The following is a 20,592-nucleotide window of genomic DNA, read 5'->3' as shown; positions in this document are numbered from 1 at the left end:
GAACCATGCACATGGCGGCACCTAGCCAAGCGTGAAAGCTGGCAGTGACATAACTCTGGCGTTGACGTCAACAGTGGAGGAACTCAGGGCCTCTTGGGGAGGTTCACCTGAGGAGAATATCGCACATATCCAGTTCGTGGAGTGGAATGGCGAGCAAGCAAAGACACCTGAGCAGGTTCTAGTACCGGCTGGTTGAAGCGAGTACGTGAGAGGACACTGGCTCCACTCGGAGGTTATAAAACCTGGTGAATGTGTTAGGTGTCGCCCAGCCTGCAGCTCTGCAGATGTCTGTTAACGAGGCGCCATGCACTAGAGCCCAAGAGGAGGCCACACATCCAGGCTGGGGTCTCAGGATCACGTGAGAACAGGCCGGCCCGAATTCCAGGCACGCTTCGTCAACGGAAAATGCGTGCAGGCCCCCTACCCTCTTAATGGAGGCCAATGCAACCAGGAGCGCTGTCTTAATTGACAGGAACTTAAGCTCCACTGATTGCAGAGGCTCAAAGGGAGCACTCTGCAGGGCAGTTAAGACCACTGAGAGGTCCCAAGAGGGAACGAGAGGAGGGCGAGGAGGATTCAGTCTCCTCGCTCCTCTCAGAAACCTGTTGAGGTTGACAGGAGACAAACACCTCCTTGCTTTCGGTGTTATTGTTAGAGTATTATAATTACCATTACATCAATGCTGCATGCAGATTTTACCATTAATGCTCATTTAAACTGTCTGTAAACAAACTCAGACTTTTTTTTTGTCAAATTCGATTTAAATCTCCAAAATATGTACATTAATAGCTAGTAATACACTGATTTTGAAACACTTAACTGCTTTATAATGTAACGTTAGCAGACAGACACTGAATGCTGTAAGCTATGTAACTATTGCTTTCCTACTTATACAGTAAGTTGACGTGCTACAATTTCTTTTACAATGTTACTTTTTCTGGAAAAGGTGTACTTGTGGTAAATGTGCAAAGATGCCTACAGAACGCAAGAACGTATCTAGAACCTCCATGTGTGGTCTCTGGACGGGACGTGAAGGGTTTAAGTGACCTAGCCCAAGCTGTAGTTGACACTATCACTTCAGCGAGAGCTCCCTCTATGAGGCAAGCCTATGCTTTGAGGTGGAACCTCTTCGTTGATTTGTGTTCTCGCAGGGAAGACCCCCGTAGAAGCCCCATCAATGTCGTGCTTTCTTTCCTGCTGGATGGGTTGGAGCGAAGGCTGTCTCCCTCCATCCTGAAAGTGTATGTCGACGCAATTGCCGTACATCACGATGCAGAAGACGGTTAGTCTCTAGGGAAACATGACTTGGTAGTCAGGTTCCTGAGAGGCGCCAGGAGGTTGAATCCCCCTCGGCCATGCCTCATCCCCTGTTGGGACCTCCCCGTGGTCCTTATGGCCTTACAGAGAGCACCATTTGAGCCTGGGCATCAGCTAGAGGTGACTGTTCAGTTAAATTTAAGAAAACTGTCTTTTGGACAGTGAGCTTTTTCATTTAGAGCAGCAGAAAGATGGAACTCAGTGCCTGTTAATATTAGAAAGTGTACATCATTAGTATTTTTAAAACTGCATTTAAAATATGGCTTAAGAAAAATCAATTGTGATCATTCATTTGTTTTGTTTTTTGTGATTTTGATATTGTGATATTGTAATTTGTTATATTGTTATGTGATATTATTATTATTATTTTCTTCTTTTTTCTGGATTGTAATGGAGTGCTGTAATTTTATGCAACAGCATCCTGCCCAGGGACTACAGATGCAAATTTGCTATCTAGCTAACTCTGGCACAACATTTGTTAAATAAATTAAATTAAATTAAATTAAATTAAATTAACAAAAAATAAAATAAACTTTGCAGACGGTGGAGATTAAAGTACTGTCCCTTAAGACAGCACTCTTGACCGCGCTCACTTCTATTAAGAAGGTGGGGGACCTGCAGGCCTTTTCGCTTGACGTATCGTGACTGTAATTCAGAACAGCTGACTCTCACGTCATCCTGAGACCCCGGCTAGGATACTTGCCCAAAGTTCCCACCACTCCTTTCAGGGACCAGGTGGTAAACTTGCAAGCGCTGGCCCCGAAAGAAGCAGACCCAGTCCCTGCGTTGCTGTGTCCCTTTCACGCCCCACGTTTGTGCGTGGACCGCACACTAAGTTGCAGGACTCCACAACAGCTCATTGTCTGCCATGGAGCACAGCAGAAGGGAAAGGCTTATTTTGCTCCTCAGTTGAGTTCCCCATATGGCGAACCCTGTTGGAGTTCCTCCATCATCCTCGGCAGTCAGATGTTGCGGAGACATCAAACACCAGGTCTTGTACTCATGTGTATGCCTAATTTGTCAGGAACTCACTGATAGACAAAAGGGGGACCAGCCGACTGGAAGGAGTCAGTAGTTGTGGCCTCTTCCATAGGGATCCCAATTCGTCAGTCACTGACTATTAATGTTGAACATGACTGATGATGAATGTCTAGGTTACTAATGTAACCGCTGATCCCTGAAAGAGGGAATGGAGATGTTAATACCCATCACCACAACTCCTGTACCTCTGATGACAGCCGGGACACCTTCTTGGCTCCTCAGCGAAAACTTGATGTGAGTATTGCATACAGGCCCTTACGTACCCGGAAGCGGGAGTGCGGTTTGTGATGCAATTCTGCAAACCTGCAAACGTGCATTGGCTTGTTCTGTTACCACTTGAAGGTGATTGGGCTCTCAGACGAGATCCCAATTCGTCAGTCACTGACAATTAACGTCTCTCTCACCTTCAGTCAAGTCACCTTCATTTTTATAGAGATTAACAGAGATTGTTTTGGCTCTACAGCAGCTCTAGAATAAAGATATTGTCTAGCAAAAGTTGTAACTTCTGTTGCAAAGATCATTAGTTATTAACTTAGGGGCCGCTAACACGACACCGTTCTAACAAAAAACACTCAATGTGCTCTGGCCCGCCCATCCGCACAAAACAGTGCCTGGTGGCTCAAGAACGCAAACCCTGCGGGCTTATTTTGCAGATACCACTTAGACAGGCAGCCATTGAGTGAGGACAGTCTAATAAGTATCTCATCACTCCGGCAAACAGGAAGGGGGCCAGAGGAAATCATAGTGCCTGACATTGTACTTTGAGAGTTCACACACCTCTTTAACGTTAATTTTAGTGAAAATTTGCTTGTTTTTTCCTCTCTAGATATAGATGAATGTCTGGTCAGTCCATCTGTATGTGGTCCAGATTCCAACTGTACAAATGAAATAGGAAGTTACAATTGCTCATGTGTCGATGGATTCACTGCAACAAACTCAAATCTCAGCATCAGCATCAATAATACATGTAGAGGTACATTTTATATTTTGATTTTTGTTGATGCTATCCTTGAATAATAACTCCATATGATTTTTACTTTGAATGTCTTTTTGTAAGTGAAGCATTCTATTGTAAAGATGCCAAAAATGAGTTGACCTTCACATATACTATGATTGACCCAATCTGTTCTTTTCCTCTAAACTTCCTTTTAATAAAGATGTGGATGAATGTGTTGAGAGATCAGAGGTCTGCGGTCCAAATTCAATCTGCAACAACACTGTTGGGAGTTACAATTGCTCATGCAAGAGTGGATATAATGTAACAGACCCAAACCTCCCTATAAACAGCAATAACACATGCAAAGGTATGATTGACAGAAGGAAAAAAACTTATATTACAAATTCATGACAAAGAAAATTATTTTTGGGATGCGTAAATTATTTTTTTAGTTTGTTTCTGTTGCACATGATGCTTTTCAAAATCTTAATTTTGTGGTTGTTTGTGTTTAAAAAGTTGATATTATACTTCTTCAATCTGTATTCTTCTTATATAATTATTATGTTAGTGTATTATGTTGTGAGACACCATTTGTCTTTCATGTTTTATGTGTTTATATTTGTATTTATTAAAACAAATTTAAATTATTTTCGCCCTCTAGATATAGATGAATGTGTATTCAGTCCATCTGTATGTGGTCCATATTCCAACTGTACAAATGAAATAGGAAATTACAATTGCTCATGTGTCGATGGATTCACTGTGACAAACTCAAATCTCACCATCAGCAACAATAATACATGTAGAGGTACATTTTTATATTCAGATTTGTTTACTGTAACCTTGAATAATTAGCTAGAGTTTATCCATGTGATTTTTACTTTGGATATTATTTTTAAGTTACAATTGCTCATGCAAGAGTGGATATAATGTAACAGACCCAAACTTCCCTATAAACAGCAATAACACATGCAGAGGTATGACTGACAGAAAAAAAACTCTTAGTGCAAATTCATAACAGAAAATAAGCATTGGCTTATAACACACACAAAAAATCCAAATAAAGTTTTTACAGTAACATCACCAAAATGTATTTATTTAAAAACAAAATCTGAGATGTTGCTTAAAACTGTATCTGTTCTATTGTGGAGGTCTGTTGTTTAAAGAAGCACAAAAAAAATCTTAGTTTTAAAAATGTTGATGTTGTTTTGTGTTCAGATTTGAGTTTACTATAACCTTGCATAATTGTCTAGAGTTTACCTGTATAATTTTTACTTTGCATTTTGCAAGTGAAGCATTTTGTTGTTACAATGATATTAAACTTATCCAAACTGTTCTTTTTACCATAACTTTATTTTCCTAAAGATGTGGATGAATGTGTTGAGAGATCAGAGGTCTGCGGTCCAAACTCAATCTGCAACAACACTGTTGGGAGTTACAATTGCTCGTGCAAGAGTGGATATAATGTAACAGACCCAAACCTCCCTATAAACAGCAATAACACATGCAGAGGTATGATTGACAGGAAAAAGCTTATATTACAAATTCATGATAAAGAAAATGAGTTTTGGGAGGTGTATAATTGTTAGTTTGTTTCTTTTGTACATGCTGCTTTTCAAAATCTTAATTTTGTGGTTGTATGTTTAAAAAAATGTTGATATACTTTCTCAATCCGTATTCTTCTTGTATAGTTATTATGTTAATGTATTATGTTGTGAGATACCATTTGTCTTTCATGTTTTATGTGTTTATAATTGTATGTTTTAATACAAATGTAAATTATTGTCCCCTTTAGATATAAATGAATGTCTGGTCAGTCCATCTGTATGTGGTCCAGACTCCAACTGCACAAATGAAATAGGAAGTTACAATTGCTCATGTTTAGATGGATTCACTGCAACAAACTCAAATCTCACCATCAGCAACAATAATTCATGTAGAGGTACATTTTATATTTATATTTTTGTTTACTCTAACCTTGAATAATTAGCAAGAGTTTATCCATGTAATTCTTTTTCTTTGGATATAATGTTTTTGCAAATAAAGCATTCTGTTGTAAAGATGCCAAAGAATATATTGACATTCAGGTATGAATGAGTGACCCAAACTGTTCTTTTTTCCATAACTTTCTTTTAATAAAGATGTGAATGAATGTGTTGAGAGATCAGAGATCTGCGGTCCAAACTCAATCTGCAACAACACTGTTGGGAGTTACAATTGCTCATGCAAGAGTGGATATAATGTAACAGACCCAAACCTCCCTATAACCAGCAATAACACATGCAGAGGTATGATTGATAGAAAATAAACTTATATTACAAATTCATGACAAAGAAAATTAGTTTTGGGATGCGTATAATACATTTTTGCTAGTTTGTTTCTGTTGCACATGATGCTTTTCAAAATCTTAATTTTGTGGTCGTTTGTGTTTAAAAAATTGATATACTTTTTCAATCTGTATTCTTCTTGTATAATTATTATGTTAGTGTATTATGTTGTGAGACACCATTTGTCTTTCATGTTTTATGTGTTTATATTTGTATTTATTAAAACAAACTTAAATTATTTTCCCCTCTAGATATAAATGAATGTCTGGTCAGTCCATCTGTATGTGGTCCAGACTCCAACTGCACAAATGAAATAGGAAGTTACAATTGCTCATGTGTCGATGGATTCACTGCAACAAACTCAAATCTCACCATCAGCAACAATAATACATGTAGAGGTACATTTTATATTTATTTATTTTTTTACTCGAACCTTAAATGATTAGCAAGAGTTTATCCATGTGATTTTTACTTTGGATATTATTTTTAAGTTACAATTGCTCATGCAAGAGTGGATATAATGTAACAGACCCAAACTTCCCTATAAACAGCAATAACACATGCAGAGGTATGACTGACAGGAAAAAGCTTATATTACAAATTCATGATAAAGAAAATGAGTTTTGGGAAGTGTATAATTGTTAGTTTGTTTCTGTTATACATGCTGCTTTTCAAAATCTTAATTTTGTAGTCGTTTGTTTAAAAAAAAATGTTGATATACTTTCTCAATCCGAATTCTTCTTGTATAGTTATTATGTTAATGTATTATGTTGTGAGATACCATTTGTCTTTCATGTTTTATGTGTTTATAATTGTATGTAATAATACAAATTTAAATTATTGTCCCCTCTAGATATAAATGAATGTCTGGTCAGTCCATCTGTATGTGGTCCAGATTCCAACTGCACAAATGAAATAGGAAGTTACAATTGCTCATGTGTCGTTGGATTCACTGCAACAAACTCAAATCTCACCATCAGCAACAATAATACATGTAGAGGTACATTTTTATATTCAGATTTGTTTACTGTAACCTTGAATAATTAGCTAGAGTTTATCCATGTGATTTTTCTTTGGATATTATTTTTAAGTTACAATTGCTCGTGCAAGAGTGGATATAATGTAACAGACCCAAACCTCCCTATAAACAGCAATAACACATGCAGAGGTATGACTGACAGAAAAAACTCTTAGTGCAAATTCATAACAGAAAATAAGCATTGGCTTATAACACACACAAAAAATCCAAATAAAGTTTTTACAGTAACATCACCAATATGTATTTATTTAAAAACAAAATCTGAGATGTTGCTTAAAACTGTATCTGTTCTATTGTGGAGGTCTGTTGTTTAAAGAAGCACAAAAAAAATCTTAGTTTTAAAAATGTTGATGTTGTTTTGTGTTCAGATTTGAGTTTATTATAACCTTGCATAATTGTCTAGAGTTTACCTGTATAATTTTTACTTTGCATTTTGCAAGTGAAGCATTTTGTTGTTACAATGATATTAAACTTATCCAAACTGTTCTTTTTACCATAACTTTATTTTCCTAAAGATGTGGATGAATGTGTTGAGAGATCAGAGGTCTGCGGTCCAAACTCAATCTGCAACAACACTGTTGGGAGTTACAATTGCTCGTGCAAGAGTGGATATAATGTAACAGACCCAAGCCTCCCTATTAACAGCAATAACACATGCAGAGGTATGATTGACAGGAAAAAGCTTATATTACAAATTCATGATAAAGAAAATGAGTTTTGGGAAGTGTATAATTGTTAGTTTGTTTCTGTTATACATGCTGCTTTTCAAAATCTTAATTTTGTGGTTGTATGTTTAAAAAAATGTTGATATACTTTCTCGATCCGTATTCTTCTTGTATAGTTATTATGTTAATGTATTATGTTGTGAGATACCATTTGTCTTTCATGTTTTATGTGTTTATAATTGTATGCTTTAATACAAATGTAAATTATTTTCCCCTCTAGATATAAATGAATGTCTGGTCAGTCCATCTGTATGTGGTCCAGATTCCAACTGTACAAATGAAATAGGAAGTTACAATTGCTCATGTTTGGATGGATTCACTGCAACAAACTCAAATCTCACCATCAGCAACAATAATACATGTAGAGGTACATTTTATATTTATATTTTTGTTTATTCTAACCTTGAATAATTAGCAAGAGTTTATCCATGTAATTATTTTTCTTTGGATATAATGTTTTTGCAAATAAAGCATTCTGTTGTAAAGATGCCAAATAATATATTGACATTCAGGTATGAATGAGTGACCCAAACTGTTCTTTTTTCCATAACTTTCTTTTAATAAAGATGTGGATGAATGTGTTGAGAGATCAGAGGTCTGCGGTCCAAACTCAATCTGCAACAACACTGTTGGGAGTTACAATTGCTCGTGCAAGAGTGGATATAATGTAACAGACCCAAACCTCCCTATAAACAGCAGTAACCCATGCAGAGGTATGATTGACAGAAAATAAACTTATATTACAAATTCATGACAAAGAAAATTAGTTTTGGGATGCGTATAATACATTTTTGTTAGTTTGTTTTTGTTGCACATGATGCTTTTCAAAATCTTAATTTTGTGGTCGTTTGTGTTTAAAAAATTGATATACTTTTTCAATCTGTATTCTTCTTGTATAATTATTATGTTAGTGTATTATGTTGTGAGACACCATTTGTCTTTCAGGTTTTATGTGTTTATAATTGTATGTATTAATACAAATTTAAATTATTGTCCCCTCTAGATATAAATGAATGTCAGGTCAGTCCGTCTGTATGTGGTCCAGACTCCAACTGTACAAATGAAATAGGAAGTTACAATTGCTCATGTGTCGATGGATTCACTGTGACAAACTCAAATCTCACCATCAGCAAAAATAATACATGTAGAGGTACATTTTTATATTCAGATTTGTTTACTGCAACCTTGAATAATTAGCTAGAGTTTATCCATGTGATTTTTACTTTGGATATTATTTTTAAGTTACAATTTCTCATGCAAGAGTGGATATAATGTAACAGACCCAAACCTCCCTATAAACAGCAATAACACATGCAGATGTATGATTGACAGGAAAAAGCTTATATTACAAATTCATGATAAAGAAAATGAGTTTTGGGAGGTGTATAATTGTTAGTTTGTTTCTTTTGTACATGCTGATTTTCAAAATCTTAATTTTGTAGTTGTTTGTTTAAAAAAAATGTTGATATACTTTCTCAATCTGAATTCTTCTTGTATAGTTATTATGTTAATGTATTATGTTGTGAGATACCATTTGTCTTTCAGGTTTTATGTGTTTATAATTGTATGTATTAATACAAATTTAAATTATTGTCCCCTCTAGATATAAATGAATGTCTGGTCAGTCCATCTGTATGTGGTCCAGACTCCAACTGTACAAATGAAATAGGAAGTTACAATTGCTCATGTGTCGATGGATTCACTGTGACAAACTCAAATCTCACCATCAGCAACAATAATACATGTAGAGGTACATTTTTATATTCAGATTTGTTTACTGTAACCTTGAATAATTAGCTAGAGTTTATTCATGTGATTTTTTACTTTGGATATTATTTTTAAGTTACAATTGCTCATGCAAGAGTGGATATAATGTAACAGACCCAAACCTCCCTATAAACAGCAATAACACATGCAGAGGTATGACTGACAGAAAAAACTCTTAGTGCAAATTCATAACAGAAAATAAGCATTGGCTTATAACACACAAAAAAAATCCAAATAAAGTTTTTACAGTAACATCACCAATATGTATTTATGTAAAAACAAAATCTGAGATGTTGCTTAAAACTGTATCTGTTCTATTGTGGAGGTCTGTTGTTTAAAGAAGCACAAAAAAAATCTTAGTTTTAAAAATGTTAATGTTGTTTTGTGTTCAGATTTGAGTTTACTATAACCTTAAATTGTCTAGAGTTTACCTGTATAATTTTTACTTTGCATTTTGCAAGTGAAGCATTTTGTTGTTACAATGATATTAAACTTATCCAAACTGTTCTTTTTACCATAACTTTATTTTCCTAAAGATGTGGATGAATGTGTTGAGAGATCAGAGGTCTGCGGTCCAAACTCAATCTGCAACAACACTGTTGGGAGTTACAATTGCTCGTGCAAGAGTGGATATAATGTAACAGACCCAAACCTCCCTATAAACAGCAATAACACATGCAGAGGTATGATTGACAGGAAAAAGCTTATATTACAAATTCATGACAAAGAAAATTAGTTTTTGGAGGTGTATAATTGTTAGTTTGTTTCTGTTATACATGCTGCTTTTCAAAATCTTAATTTTGTAGTCGTTTGTTTAAAAATAAATGTTGATATACTTTCTCGATCTGTATTCTTCTTGTATAGTTATTATGTTAATGTATTATGTTGTGAGATACCATTTGTCTTTCATGTTTTATGTGTTTATAATTGTATGTATTAATGCAAATTTAAATTATTTTCCCCTCTAGATATAAATGAATGTCTGGTCAGTCCATCTGTATGTGGTCCAGACTCCAACTGCACAAATGAAATAGGAAGTTACAATTGCTCATGTTTAGTTGGATTCACAGCAACAAACTCAAATCTCACCATCAGCAACAATAATACATGTAGAGGTACATTTTATATTTATATTTTTGTTTACTCTAAACTTGAATAATTAATGAATTTATCCATGTAATTCTTTTTCTTTGGATATAATGTTTTTGTAAATAAAGCATTCTGTTGTAAAGATGTCAAAGAATAGATTGACATTCAGGTATGAATGAGTGACCCAAACTGTTATTTTTTCCATAACTTTCTTTTAATAAAGATGTGGATGAATGTGTTGAGAGATCAGAGATCTGCGGTCCAAACTCAATCTGCAACAACACTGTTGGGAGTCACAATTGCTCATGCAAGAGTGGATATAATGTAACAGACCCAAACCTCCCTATAAACAGCAATAACACATGCAAAGGTATGATTGACAGAAAATAAACTTATATTACAAATTCATGACAAAGAAAATTAGTTTTGGGATGTGTATAATACATTTTTGCTAGTTTGTTTCTGTTGCACATGATGCTTTTCAAAATCTTAATTTTGTGGTCGTTTGTGTTTAAAATGTTGATATACTTTCTCAATCTGAATTCTTCTTGTATAATTATTATGTTAATGTATTATGTTGTGAGATACCATTTGTCTTTCAGGTTTTATGTGTTTATAATTGTATGTATTAATACAAATTTAAATTATTGTCCCCTCTAGATATAAATGAATGTCTGGTCAGTCCATCTGTATGTGGTCCAGACTCCAACTGCACAAATGAAATAGGAAGTTACAATTGCTCATGTTTAGATGGATTCACTGCAACAAACTCAAATCTCACCATCAGCAAAAATAATACATGTAGAGGTACATTTTTATATTCAGATTTGTTTACTGTAACCTTGAATAATTAGCTAGAGTTTATCCATGTGATTTTTACTTTGGATATTATTTTTAAGTTACAATTGCTCATGCAAGAGTGGATATAATGTAACAGACCCAAACCTCCCTATAAACAGCAATAACACATGCAGAGGTATGATTGACAGAAAAAAACTCTTAGTGCAAATTCCTAACAGAAAATAAGCATTGGCTTATAACACACACAAAAAATCCAAATAAAGTTTTTACAGTAACATCACCAAAATGTATTTATTTAAAAACAAAATCTGAGATGTTGCTTAAAACTGTATCTGTTCTATTGTGGAGGTCTGTTGTTTAAAGAAGCACAAAAAAATCTTAGTTTTAAAAATGTTGATGTTGTTTTGTGTTCAGATTTGAGTTTATTATAACCTTGCATAATTGTCTAGAGTTTACCTGTATAATTTTTACTTTGCATTTTGCAAGTGAAGCATTTTGTTGTTACAATGATATTAAACTGATCCAAACTCTTCTTTTTACCATAACTTTATTTTCCTAAAGATGTGGATGAATGTGTTGAGAGATCAGAGATCTGTGGTCCAAACTCAATCTGCAACAACACTGTTGGGAGTTACAATTGCTCGTGCAAGAGTGGATATAATGTAACAGACCCAAACCTCCCTATAAACATCAATAACACATGCAGAGGTATTATTGACAGGAAAAAGCTTATATTACAAATTCATGATAAAGATAATTAGTTTTGGGAGGTGTATAATTGTTAGTTTGTTTCTGTTATACATGCTGCTTTTCAAAATCTTTAGTCGTTTGTAAATGTTGATATACTTTCTCAATCTGTATTCTTCTTGTATAGTTATTATGTTAATGTATTATGTTGTGAGATACCATTTGTCTTTCATGTTTTATATGTTTATAATTGTATGTATTAATACAAATTTAAATTATTTTCCCCTCTAGATATAAATGAATGTCTGGTCAGTCCGTCTGTATGTGGTCCAGACTCCAACTGCACAAATGAAATAGGAAGTTACAATTGCTCATGTTTGGATGGATTCACTGTAACAAACTCAAATCTCACCATCAGCAACAATAATTCATGTAGAGGTACATTTTATATTTATATTTTTGTTTACTCTAACCTTGAATAATTAGCAAGAGTTTATCCATGTAATTATTTTTCTTTGGATATAATGTTTTTGCAAATAAAGCATTCTGTTGTAAAGATGCCAAAGAATATATTGACATTCAGGTATGAATGAGTGACCCAAACTGTTCTTTTTCCAATAACTTTCTTTTAATAAAGATGTGGATGAATGTGTTGAGAGATCAGAGGTCTGCGGTCCAAACTCAATCTGCAACAACACTGTTGGGAGTTACAATTGCTCGTGCAAGAGTGGATATAATGTAACAGACCCAAACCTCCCTATAACCAGCAGTAACCCATGCAGAGGTATGATTGACAGCAAAAGCTTATATTAGAAATTCATAAAAAAAAAATGTAAAAAAAGAGTATTGGTTGGTGTATAATTATTTTTTTGCTAGTTTGTTTCTGTTGCTCATGCTGTTTTCCAAATCTTAATTTTGTGGTCGTTTGTGTTTAAAAATGTTGATGATATACTTTCTCAATCTGTATTCTCTTTGTACAGTTATTAAGTTAGTATATTATGTTGTGAGATGCCATTTGTCTTTCATGTTTTATGTATTTATATTTGTGTTTATTAAAACAAACTTAAATTATTTTCCCCCTCTAGATATAGATGAATGTCTGGTCAGTCCATCTGTATGTGGTCCAGATTCCAACTGTACAAATGAAATAGGAAGTTACAATTGCTCATGTTTGGATGGATTCACTGCAACAAACTCAAATCTCACCATCAGCAACAATAACACATGTAGAGGTACATTCTATATTCAGATTTATGTACTGTAACCTTGAATAATTAGCTCAAATTTATCCATGTGATTTTTACTTTGGATTTTATTTTTGTAAGTGAAGCAGTCTGTTGTAAATAAATGCCAAAGAATATGTAGACATTCACATATGAATGACCCAAACTGTTCTTTTCCTCTGAACTTTCTTTTACTAAAGATTTCATCATTTCAAATATGTACTGTATTTTATCAAGTATGTCAATAATCACTGTTTTTTTATTTGTATAATTTTAGGAAAAAAAATATTTTTCATTCTCCTAAAAAATGATACACATACAGTACTCAAATCTCTTTGTGATTCATACTAGTTGTTTTTTTGTTATTTGTTTTTTGCACATGCAGTTTGGACTTATTCGTTTAGGGCTGAAATACTATTTTTTATCCAGCATTTATTCTTTTGGATATAAGTTTCCATTTATTCTGGCCTTTTGTACTTTAAATATTCCAAGTTCTGCCTTCTAGGTTTATATTTTCCTTTTATATAGACAGATGAATGCCATGAGATGATAAACGTTTTTCATGTCTTTGTGTTTGTGTTAAAGAAAACTGTTCCCTTTCAGTCGGTCACTCCTACGTTCGTCGGAGAGACCCGACAGAAATGGGATCTTCGTAGAGAGACCAATCTACTTTGAGAGGAACTAAACGAGCCAATGCACATTGGCATGCGATAATTTGCGCCAGCTGCTTCTATCACGCAGCGCGGGTATATAATGAGCAGCAGGTGCAACGCATCTACATTTCAGAGCCGAGCACACTGATGTTCTGCTCTTGCAATTTTCTGTAGAGTAAAGACTTTTCGAGCGTTCTTTCTGGGAAGAAGCCTCTCAACGTGCCATGGCGCGCTGTAGCGGAGATAGCTTTCAGAGCAAAAACAGCTGTTTTCAGAGCTCTGGTGTGACCAAATCGTTTGGTTTCGGTTTGAGTGCCTCAGCGGGCTGCACTATTCCTGTTGTTGGCCGCGGACATCCCCTGTGTGGATGCACTAGAGAGATGCACTGTGTGGATGCACTAGCACTAGAGAGAGCATATTTTCCTAAAAGAGCTTACACGAGTCTGACGAGTCCACTCGTGCGTTCTGCATGCGGTCGTTTCCTATCCTCAAGTGATGGCCACGATCACTCTCTCATATGCCTGGGCTTAAGCATGCTGAGACTGTGTTCTTGGGTGGTTCATGTTCTTTCAGAGTGAGAGCATGACCATGTCGGCACGTTGTTCGTCTTGCCTTTCTCGCAAGGGTTTGAGTGCTCAACGCGGCGTGTGCTGCTGAGCTGCCGGCTGATTGCGTGGGGTGTCACGGCAACCTAGCGCGTCTTGCGGTGCTCTAGATGTGCGGTCGAGACTCGGGTACCTCACAAAAGGTGGAGTCCCTTTGCCTATTCCCCGATCTAGTTCCTCTTCTGGTGGCCACCAGAAAAGGGCTACTTTGGCTAATAGCACTGGTGATCTGAGGATTCCAGTGAGCATTCCCCAACGAGACCACCTCCTCGGGCCCCTCACTCCTCTAGCGCATCGCAAGCATGTTGAGACTGTGTTTGTGGGTGGTTCATGTTCTCTCATGAGAACATGACCACATTGGTGCATTGTTAGTCCTGCCTTTCTAGTAAGGGCTTGAGCATTCAGCGCGCGGTGTGCCGCCGAGTTTGGCGGACATGTTCACTGTCTCACATGTCTGGTAGCTTCGAGTTTGGCGGACATGTTCACTGTCTCACATGTCTGGTAGCTTCGAGTTTGGCAGCCACGTTCACTGTCTCACATGCCTGGCAGCTTACGAATGGGATTGCTGGTCCTTCTCATGGGGGATTTAGCGTTTCATTCGGGGCTCCAGCGGAGGATCAAATGTCGATCGTTGCATCGGAGAGAGGGCTGTTATACTTTGGAAATGAAGAGGATGCTGAGCTTCCCATTATAGTGGTGTGTGTGCTCATGCTGAGTCAGATTCATGCCGGTTTCACACTGCACGCGTTAGCAGAGCGGAGGCAGCACAGAAGCAGTTTGTATGGTGAACGGGAGCAGCACACGCCCGTTTTGCTTTCACACTGGCAGCGTTTGTCACGCGGAGCTGAACCGCGGCTTGTGTACAGGTTTTTGAGGTTGTGGTCAACTAACTACTTTGACAGATTTTGTATATTTTTTTGAATAAATAAATATTGATAGGTAATTGATACCTGAATTATCTTTATTATTATATTATCTGCATATTTATTTCATATTAGCACTCATCTCTATGAAAAGCGTTCTGCAAAAGAGAAAAACTTTACGAAATCATTTAGATTGTTGAAATATCTGATGCACATCTAATTTACAAACATTACCCATACTCAGCCTAATTCATAAATGTCTGTAATAACAAACAGCAAAGTTCTTAATAGAGATTTAATATAGTAAATGAGCAAATTCTCGAAAACAAGTAATAAAAACTCAGTGAGTGTTTTAGCGCAATTTTCTGACGTCATGGGATCACAACACTAAGAGATAGTAAATCTTTTCCTGGAATTTTTTTTTTTTTTTGTGCGTTCCCGAGATTAGACCTTCCTTAACAATGCCGAAAACCCGAAGTCTCTAGGTGGTCTGGTTGAGGAGGAGATAGAAGTGCAAGATTAGTGCGCACAGACAGAACAGAAATCATGAGTTAACAATCGCAATTTTGTCTGGTGGAAAATTGCGCTAAAAAAAGTACAAAATTCAAAACAATCATGCACACCATAGATGTCTATACTGTATGTGTGCTATATTAATCTGTCTATTCTATTCTATTCTATTCTATACCTTTCTATATTGAGTTGAGTTGTTCGCTCGTGGGCCAGGGAAAGGTTGTCAAAAACACTTTTAAATGACTTACCATTGGCACCAAGAGCCAATGCAACTACATCCCATGCTTTTTCCTTTGCCTGCAAGTCTTTATAAAGCACATTATGTGGATCATAAATAACTTTATGCTTCTCAACCTCTACGATGAGACAAGTGTCATCCATTATTGTCGTCTTTTCAGGTGCACTCTGAAGACCACTGCCTGTGATACCACGTGCTTTTGTTTATGATTGTCAGCATGATGTTCTTATGCCTATATATATATATATATATATATATATATATATATATATATATGTATATATGTATACACACATAATTAAATTAATCTGTAACTTAAGCTAAACTGGCAGTATAAATTGTTTAAACTTGTTTTTGTAGTTCGGGCAAAAAGTTTGTTTTTGGACATTGGTTTTCTTTTTAAATTGCTGAAGGTCATTTGATTGACTGTTTAAAACACAATAGATATCACCAATGCGCTTTTGGGGTAAAACTGCTGTGTATTTTGGCCATGATCAATACATTGTCACTTTAATTCAGCATGAGCGGCGCAGCATAAATAGACTCGCCGCTGAAACGATCACGGCACTGCTGCTTCTGCTCTGCTCCAGGTACACGTTGCCGCGCCGTCTCTGCATGCAGTTTGAATGCTCTAATCTGTTAACATGGCCGTCGAAAAAAATGCGCTCTGCTAATGCGTGCAGTGTGAAACCGACGTCAGAGTTGACAGCCATGCTTTCCCGGGCAGCTCAGGGGTGCAGCATGATGCGTAAATTGCCTTGCCCGTCCCCGTGCCTTTTTCCCGGATGTGCGTGAAGAACTTTGGCAGTATGGAAGCATGTTGGCGCCAATATGGCAATCCAAATATGCCTAAATCTGCAGAAAAAGTTTTTCCTCTCTCACTACCCTCAGTGGTGGGGTGGCAGTGCTACAGGCAGGCCACCTCTACCCTGCATGTGATGGTCACCCTGAAACTATTGAAGGCCAAAACACTCATAATGCAGGAGGGTAGTTCTGAGCCGGGGTTGAGCCGCGCATATTGACTGAGATTTAGTCACAGTGTTGGCCCTCGGCCAAACGATGTCCACTCTGGTGGTCCAGAAGCGCCCCCTGGCTAAACCTTGCAGAGGTGCGAGATATCGCCAAAGTGTGCTTTCTCGATGCTCTCATCTCACAAGGTGGCCTTTTCGGCGACACTGTTGAGGACTGGGCCCAGCAGTTTTCCACAGTTCAGAAGCAGGCTGAGGCACACAAGAGCGTGCCCCATTGTGCTACAAGAGCACCTCAGTCTGCTCGTCGCAAAGGGCTTTGTTCCCCTGCAAAAAAAGAAAAAAAGGGGACTCCGCCACAGCCAGATTTACTGTGACGTTGAGCCTTGTAGGAAGACAACGCTACCCATCTCAACCGCTAAGCGGTCAGTGAAATATTACCTCTGAGACGGGTGACCTGGACAGGGATTAAGCTGCTCTTTCCCCGGAGGAGGGGCGGGTGGAGAATCTTTTTTTTTTTAACAAAAAAAATTCTGTTCCGCCGCTGGCTCAACACCCAGCGGTACCCACACCTTCAATAAAAGAGCAGTTTCTGAAATCTCTGGGTGCCACCAGGGTGGAGACGACAGTGTGCACTGCCATGCCTCACCGCTCTTGTTTCCCTCTCCCCAAGAGGACCTGAATGGCAGCTTGCAACGCTATGCCTTGCAGCTCTCGTTTCCCTCTTCACAAGAAGGCGAGGTTGATAGTGTGCCCTGTTACGAAACCTCGCCACTCTTATCCCCTCTTCAGTCGCCAGTGGACAGCAGCATGCGGTTTGAGAACGCAGTTCAGCTTTCTCACGCATCCTCTGCACCGCACACCCAGACCCCACTTCGGGCCGCCTCATAGCCTCTTGAGTCAGGTCCCTGCCCTCCACCTTGCTGCCCGCCGCGGGTACGTCTGTGGTTCCATTGGTCCCGCAGGTGCGGTCTCTAGGGGCCTGGCTGGCGCTCCCCAGACCGTCCCACTGGCTCATCCACACTATCAGACTTGGCTATGCGATTCAGTTCGCCTGGCGCCAAGTTCAGGGGCATCCGGTTCACCTCTGTGCTGGCCAGTGGTGCTCCTGTCTTACGGGCAGAGATCGAGGTCCAACTGGTGATTAGTTTCTTTCGAAGTAAATTGGTCTCTCTGCGAAGATTTCTGTCAGGTCTCTCTGTTTTTTTCAATTATTATTAGAAGTTTTCAATTATCACTTTAATATTTTTTTCCTTTTTCCATAGATATAAATGAATGTCTGGACAGTCTATCTGTATGTGGTCCAGATTCCAACTGTACAAATGTTATTGGAGGTTACAATTGCACATGTGTGGATGGATTCACTGCAACAAATTCAAGTCTTTCCATCAGCATCAATAACACATGTAGAGGTAAATTCTATTTTCAGATCTGGCTATACTAAGCGGAAGTCCACTAAAGGCAAGGTGATTTGAGAATCCATGTGCAGCTTTTACTAACAAAACTTGAACAAAATAAACAATGACTTGAATTTAATTTGATTTAATTTGAACAGAAACATAAAACTCACCAAACAGCAGTAACAAAACATCAAAGCTACACAGGGAACAATGGGAACATGAGGGCTATTTATACAGAGAGACTAATGACTAACAAGAAACACCTGAGAACAATCAAACAGTGAACTAATGAGAACACCGGACACATGACTAGAACAACCAATCAGACCATGACACAATAGGTTTATTCGACATCTGCTGCGGCTGCTGTAACCGATTGGCGAGAGTTGGCGCGTGTAGGCGGGGAGGACACTTTCTGCTTCCCGTAGTGACAGTCACGCTGTGGTTGCATACTTTATGACAGCTGAAGTGAAATAAATGCAATATTTGTCAAATATACAGACGTTTCAGATACTTTTCTATTTAATACTTTATGTACTGCTTCATTCAGCGTCTTTTTGTAAAAGAATAAAGGTCAACATAAGCATACTATTTAAATACCAATGAAGTTTGGAATACGTTTTTTATCAGTTTTATTTTGCTTAACATGACAATATAACATCGTGACTACATGAAAAGTGCTGTTATAAAAAACAGATTTGTGAACCATTAGGACTGTTGTCATGCGGTGAATTCGGCCAATTGTGAAACAGCTGTGTCGTCATCAGAGCTTGTGCAGCCGCTCTTAAGAAGCTGCACTGGCTGAGTCATCCAGGCTGCTCTCGAATCGCTCTTGCGGTACTTTGATGGCATACGTCACAATCACGTGGAGTCGGCGCTGTCTCAAGTCGGACAAGATTTCTAACCGGCATGCACTGCTTCAAGTCAGCCACCGATCGGTCTGCGCAAAGCTGCATGAAGTCGAAGAAGCCCAATGACAAGGGAAGCGCATGGCAAACAGGAAGCTGACAGTGAGAATTTGAACCAAAACCAAATGTAACAACTAACTGTTTGTATTAAATGGGTAGTTCTATTCTTGACTTCTCATGCTGAAGTCCACTTTATGACAGCTACTTGAAACACCTGTTCATCATACAACACCACAATGTTTTGAGGATTCATTTTTAGAGATCATTTTGTAAATGTTGCATTAGATTAAAAAGATAGGAACTCAAGGAATGATTTATTCTTTACATATGAATGAGTGACACATATAGTTCTTTTTCTCACATTTTCTTTGACTAAAGATGTGAATGAATGTGTTGAGAGATCAGAGGTCTGTGGTCCAAACTCAATCTGCAACAACACTGTTGGGAGTTACAATTGCTCATGCATGAGTGGATATAATGTAACAGACCCAAACCTCCCTATAAACAGCAATAACCCATGCAAAGGTATGATTGGTAACTGAAGCTCTGAACAGCTAATATTTGCAGTGCCTAAATCTTTTGTCACATGAAACCTTTCCATGTACCAATTATTTTTTCAGATATTTATGAATGTCTTGACTCAGTATCAGTGTGTGGGCCGAACTCTCACTGTTACAATTACAATGGAAGCTTCTCATGCTTTTGTTGGGAAGGATATAACGTCTCAGATGGGAATAAGGCGATTACCAAAAGTAACCCATGCCTCGGTAAGTTTGCTCTGTCATATTCTCTGTCATGGTTTTTGAGGTATTTTTTATTGGAAACTGCTCAAAAATATGTCATCTTAAGATTGGTACATAATTTCAAATATGTCTTTTATCAAGTATGTCAATAATCATTGTTTGTTTATATATATTTTTAGGAAAAAAATATTTTTAATTTTCCTTATTTTCCTGTTTGTGAATTATACTTTTTTTTTTTTTTTTTTTGCACATGCAGTTTGAATTTATTCATTTAGGGTTTAAATACTCTTTTTATCCAGCATTTATTCTTTGGGAGATAAGTTTCCATTTGTTCTGGCATTTTGTGCTTTAAATTTTCCAAGTTCTGTCTTCTTGATTTATAATTTCCTTTTATACAGACATATGAATGCCATGAGATGATAAATGTTTTTTGTGTCTTTATGTGTTTGTGTTAAAGAAAACTGTTTTCAATAATAACATTTTTTTTTTCTCCATAGATATAAATGAATGTCTGGACAGTCCATCTGTATGTGGTCCAGGTTCCAACTGTACAAATTTTATTGGAGGTTACAATTGCTCATGTGTGGATGGATTCACTGCAACAAATACAAGTCTTTCTATCAGCATCAATAACACATGTAGAGGTAAATTCCATTTTCAGATCTAATGTCACAGAAGTCCACCGAAGGCAAGTTGAATTGAGAACCCATGTGCATCTTTTATTAACAAAACTTGAACAAAATAAACA

At 37.2% G+C, this 20,592-nt stretch overlaps 2 protein-coding genes across 2 annotated transcripts in view; both read left to right on the top strand.

Annotated features, from left to right (window-relative positions):
- Window positions 1-17,684, top strand: part of adgrf6 (adhesion G protein-coupled receptor F6) — a gene marked incomplete at its 3' end in the record, with an annotated part of 70,852 nt that extends 53,168 nt beyond the window's left edge. The window contains exons 90-103 of the mRNA XM_079889223.1: window positions 3,185-3,331; window positions 3,516-3,662; window positions 3,957-4,103; window positions 4,661-4,807; window positions 5,091-5,237; window positions 5,437-5,583; window positions 5,874-6,020; window positions 6,476-6,622; window positions 7,177-7,323; window positions 7,607-7,753; window positions 7,953-8,099; window positions 8,390-8,536; window positions 16,983-17,062; window positions 17,409-17,684. Of these exons, the coding sequence (XP_079745349.1) occupies window positions 3,185-3,331; window positions 3,516-3,662; window positions 3,957-4,103; window positions 4,661-4,807; window positions 5,091-5,237; window positions 5,437-5,583; window positions 5,874-6,020; window positions 6,476-6,622; window positions 7,177-7,323; window positions 7,607-7,753; window positions 7,953-8,099; window positions 8,390-8,536; window positions 16,983-17,062; window positions 17,409-17,684 (2,120 nt within the window). The remainder of the gene's footprint in view (window positions 1-3,184; window positions 3,332-3,515; window positions 3,663-3,956; window positions 4,104-4,660; window positions 4,808-5,090; window positions 5,238-5,436; window positions 5,584-5,873; window positions 6,021-6,475; window positions 6,623-7,176; window positions 7,324-7,606; window positions 7,754-7,952; window positions 8,100-8,389; window positions 8,537-16,982; window positions 17,063-17,408) is intronic.
- Window positions 12,028-20,592, top strand: part of LOC307167975 (uncharacterized protein) — a 59,534-nt gene continuing 50,969 nt past the window's right edge. Inside the window, exons 1-7 of the mRNA XM_079887366.1 lie at window positions 12,028-12,168; window positions 12,368-12,514; window positions 12,816-12,962; window positions 18,059-18,205; window positions 19,480-19,626; window positions 19,722-19,868; window positions 20,342-20,488. Of these exons, the coding sequence (XP_079743492.1) occupies window positions 19,566-19,626; window positions 19,722-19,868; window positions 20,342-20,488 (355 nt within the window). The 5' untranslated portion in view covers window positions 12,028-12,168; window positions 12,368-12,514; window positions 12,816-12,962; window positions 18,059-18,205; window positions 19,480-19,565. The remainder of the gene's footprint in view (window positions 12,169-12,367; window positions 12,515-12,815; window positions 12,963-18,058; window positions 18,206-19,479; window positions 19,627-19,721; window positions 19,869-20,341; window positions 20,489-20,592) is intronic.

This window comes from Squalius cephalus (genome assembly GCF_949319135.1).
Source record: "Squalius cephalus genome assembly, chromosome: 12".
In the NCBI taxonomy this organism is placed as follows: domain Eukaryota; kingdom Metazoa; phylum Chordata; class Actinopteri; order Cypriniformes; family Leuciscidae; genus Squalius; species Squalius cephalus.
This window is presented reverse-complemented; position numbering and strand designations above follow the sequence as displayed.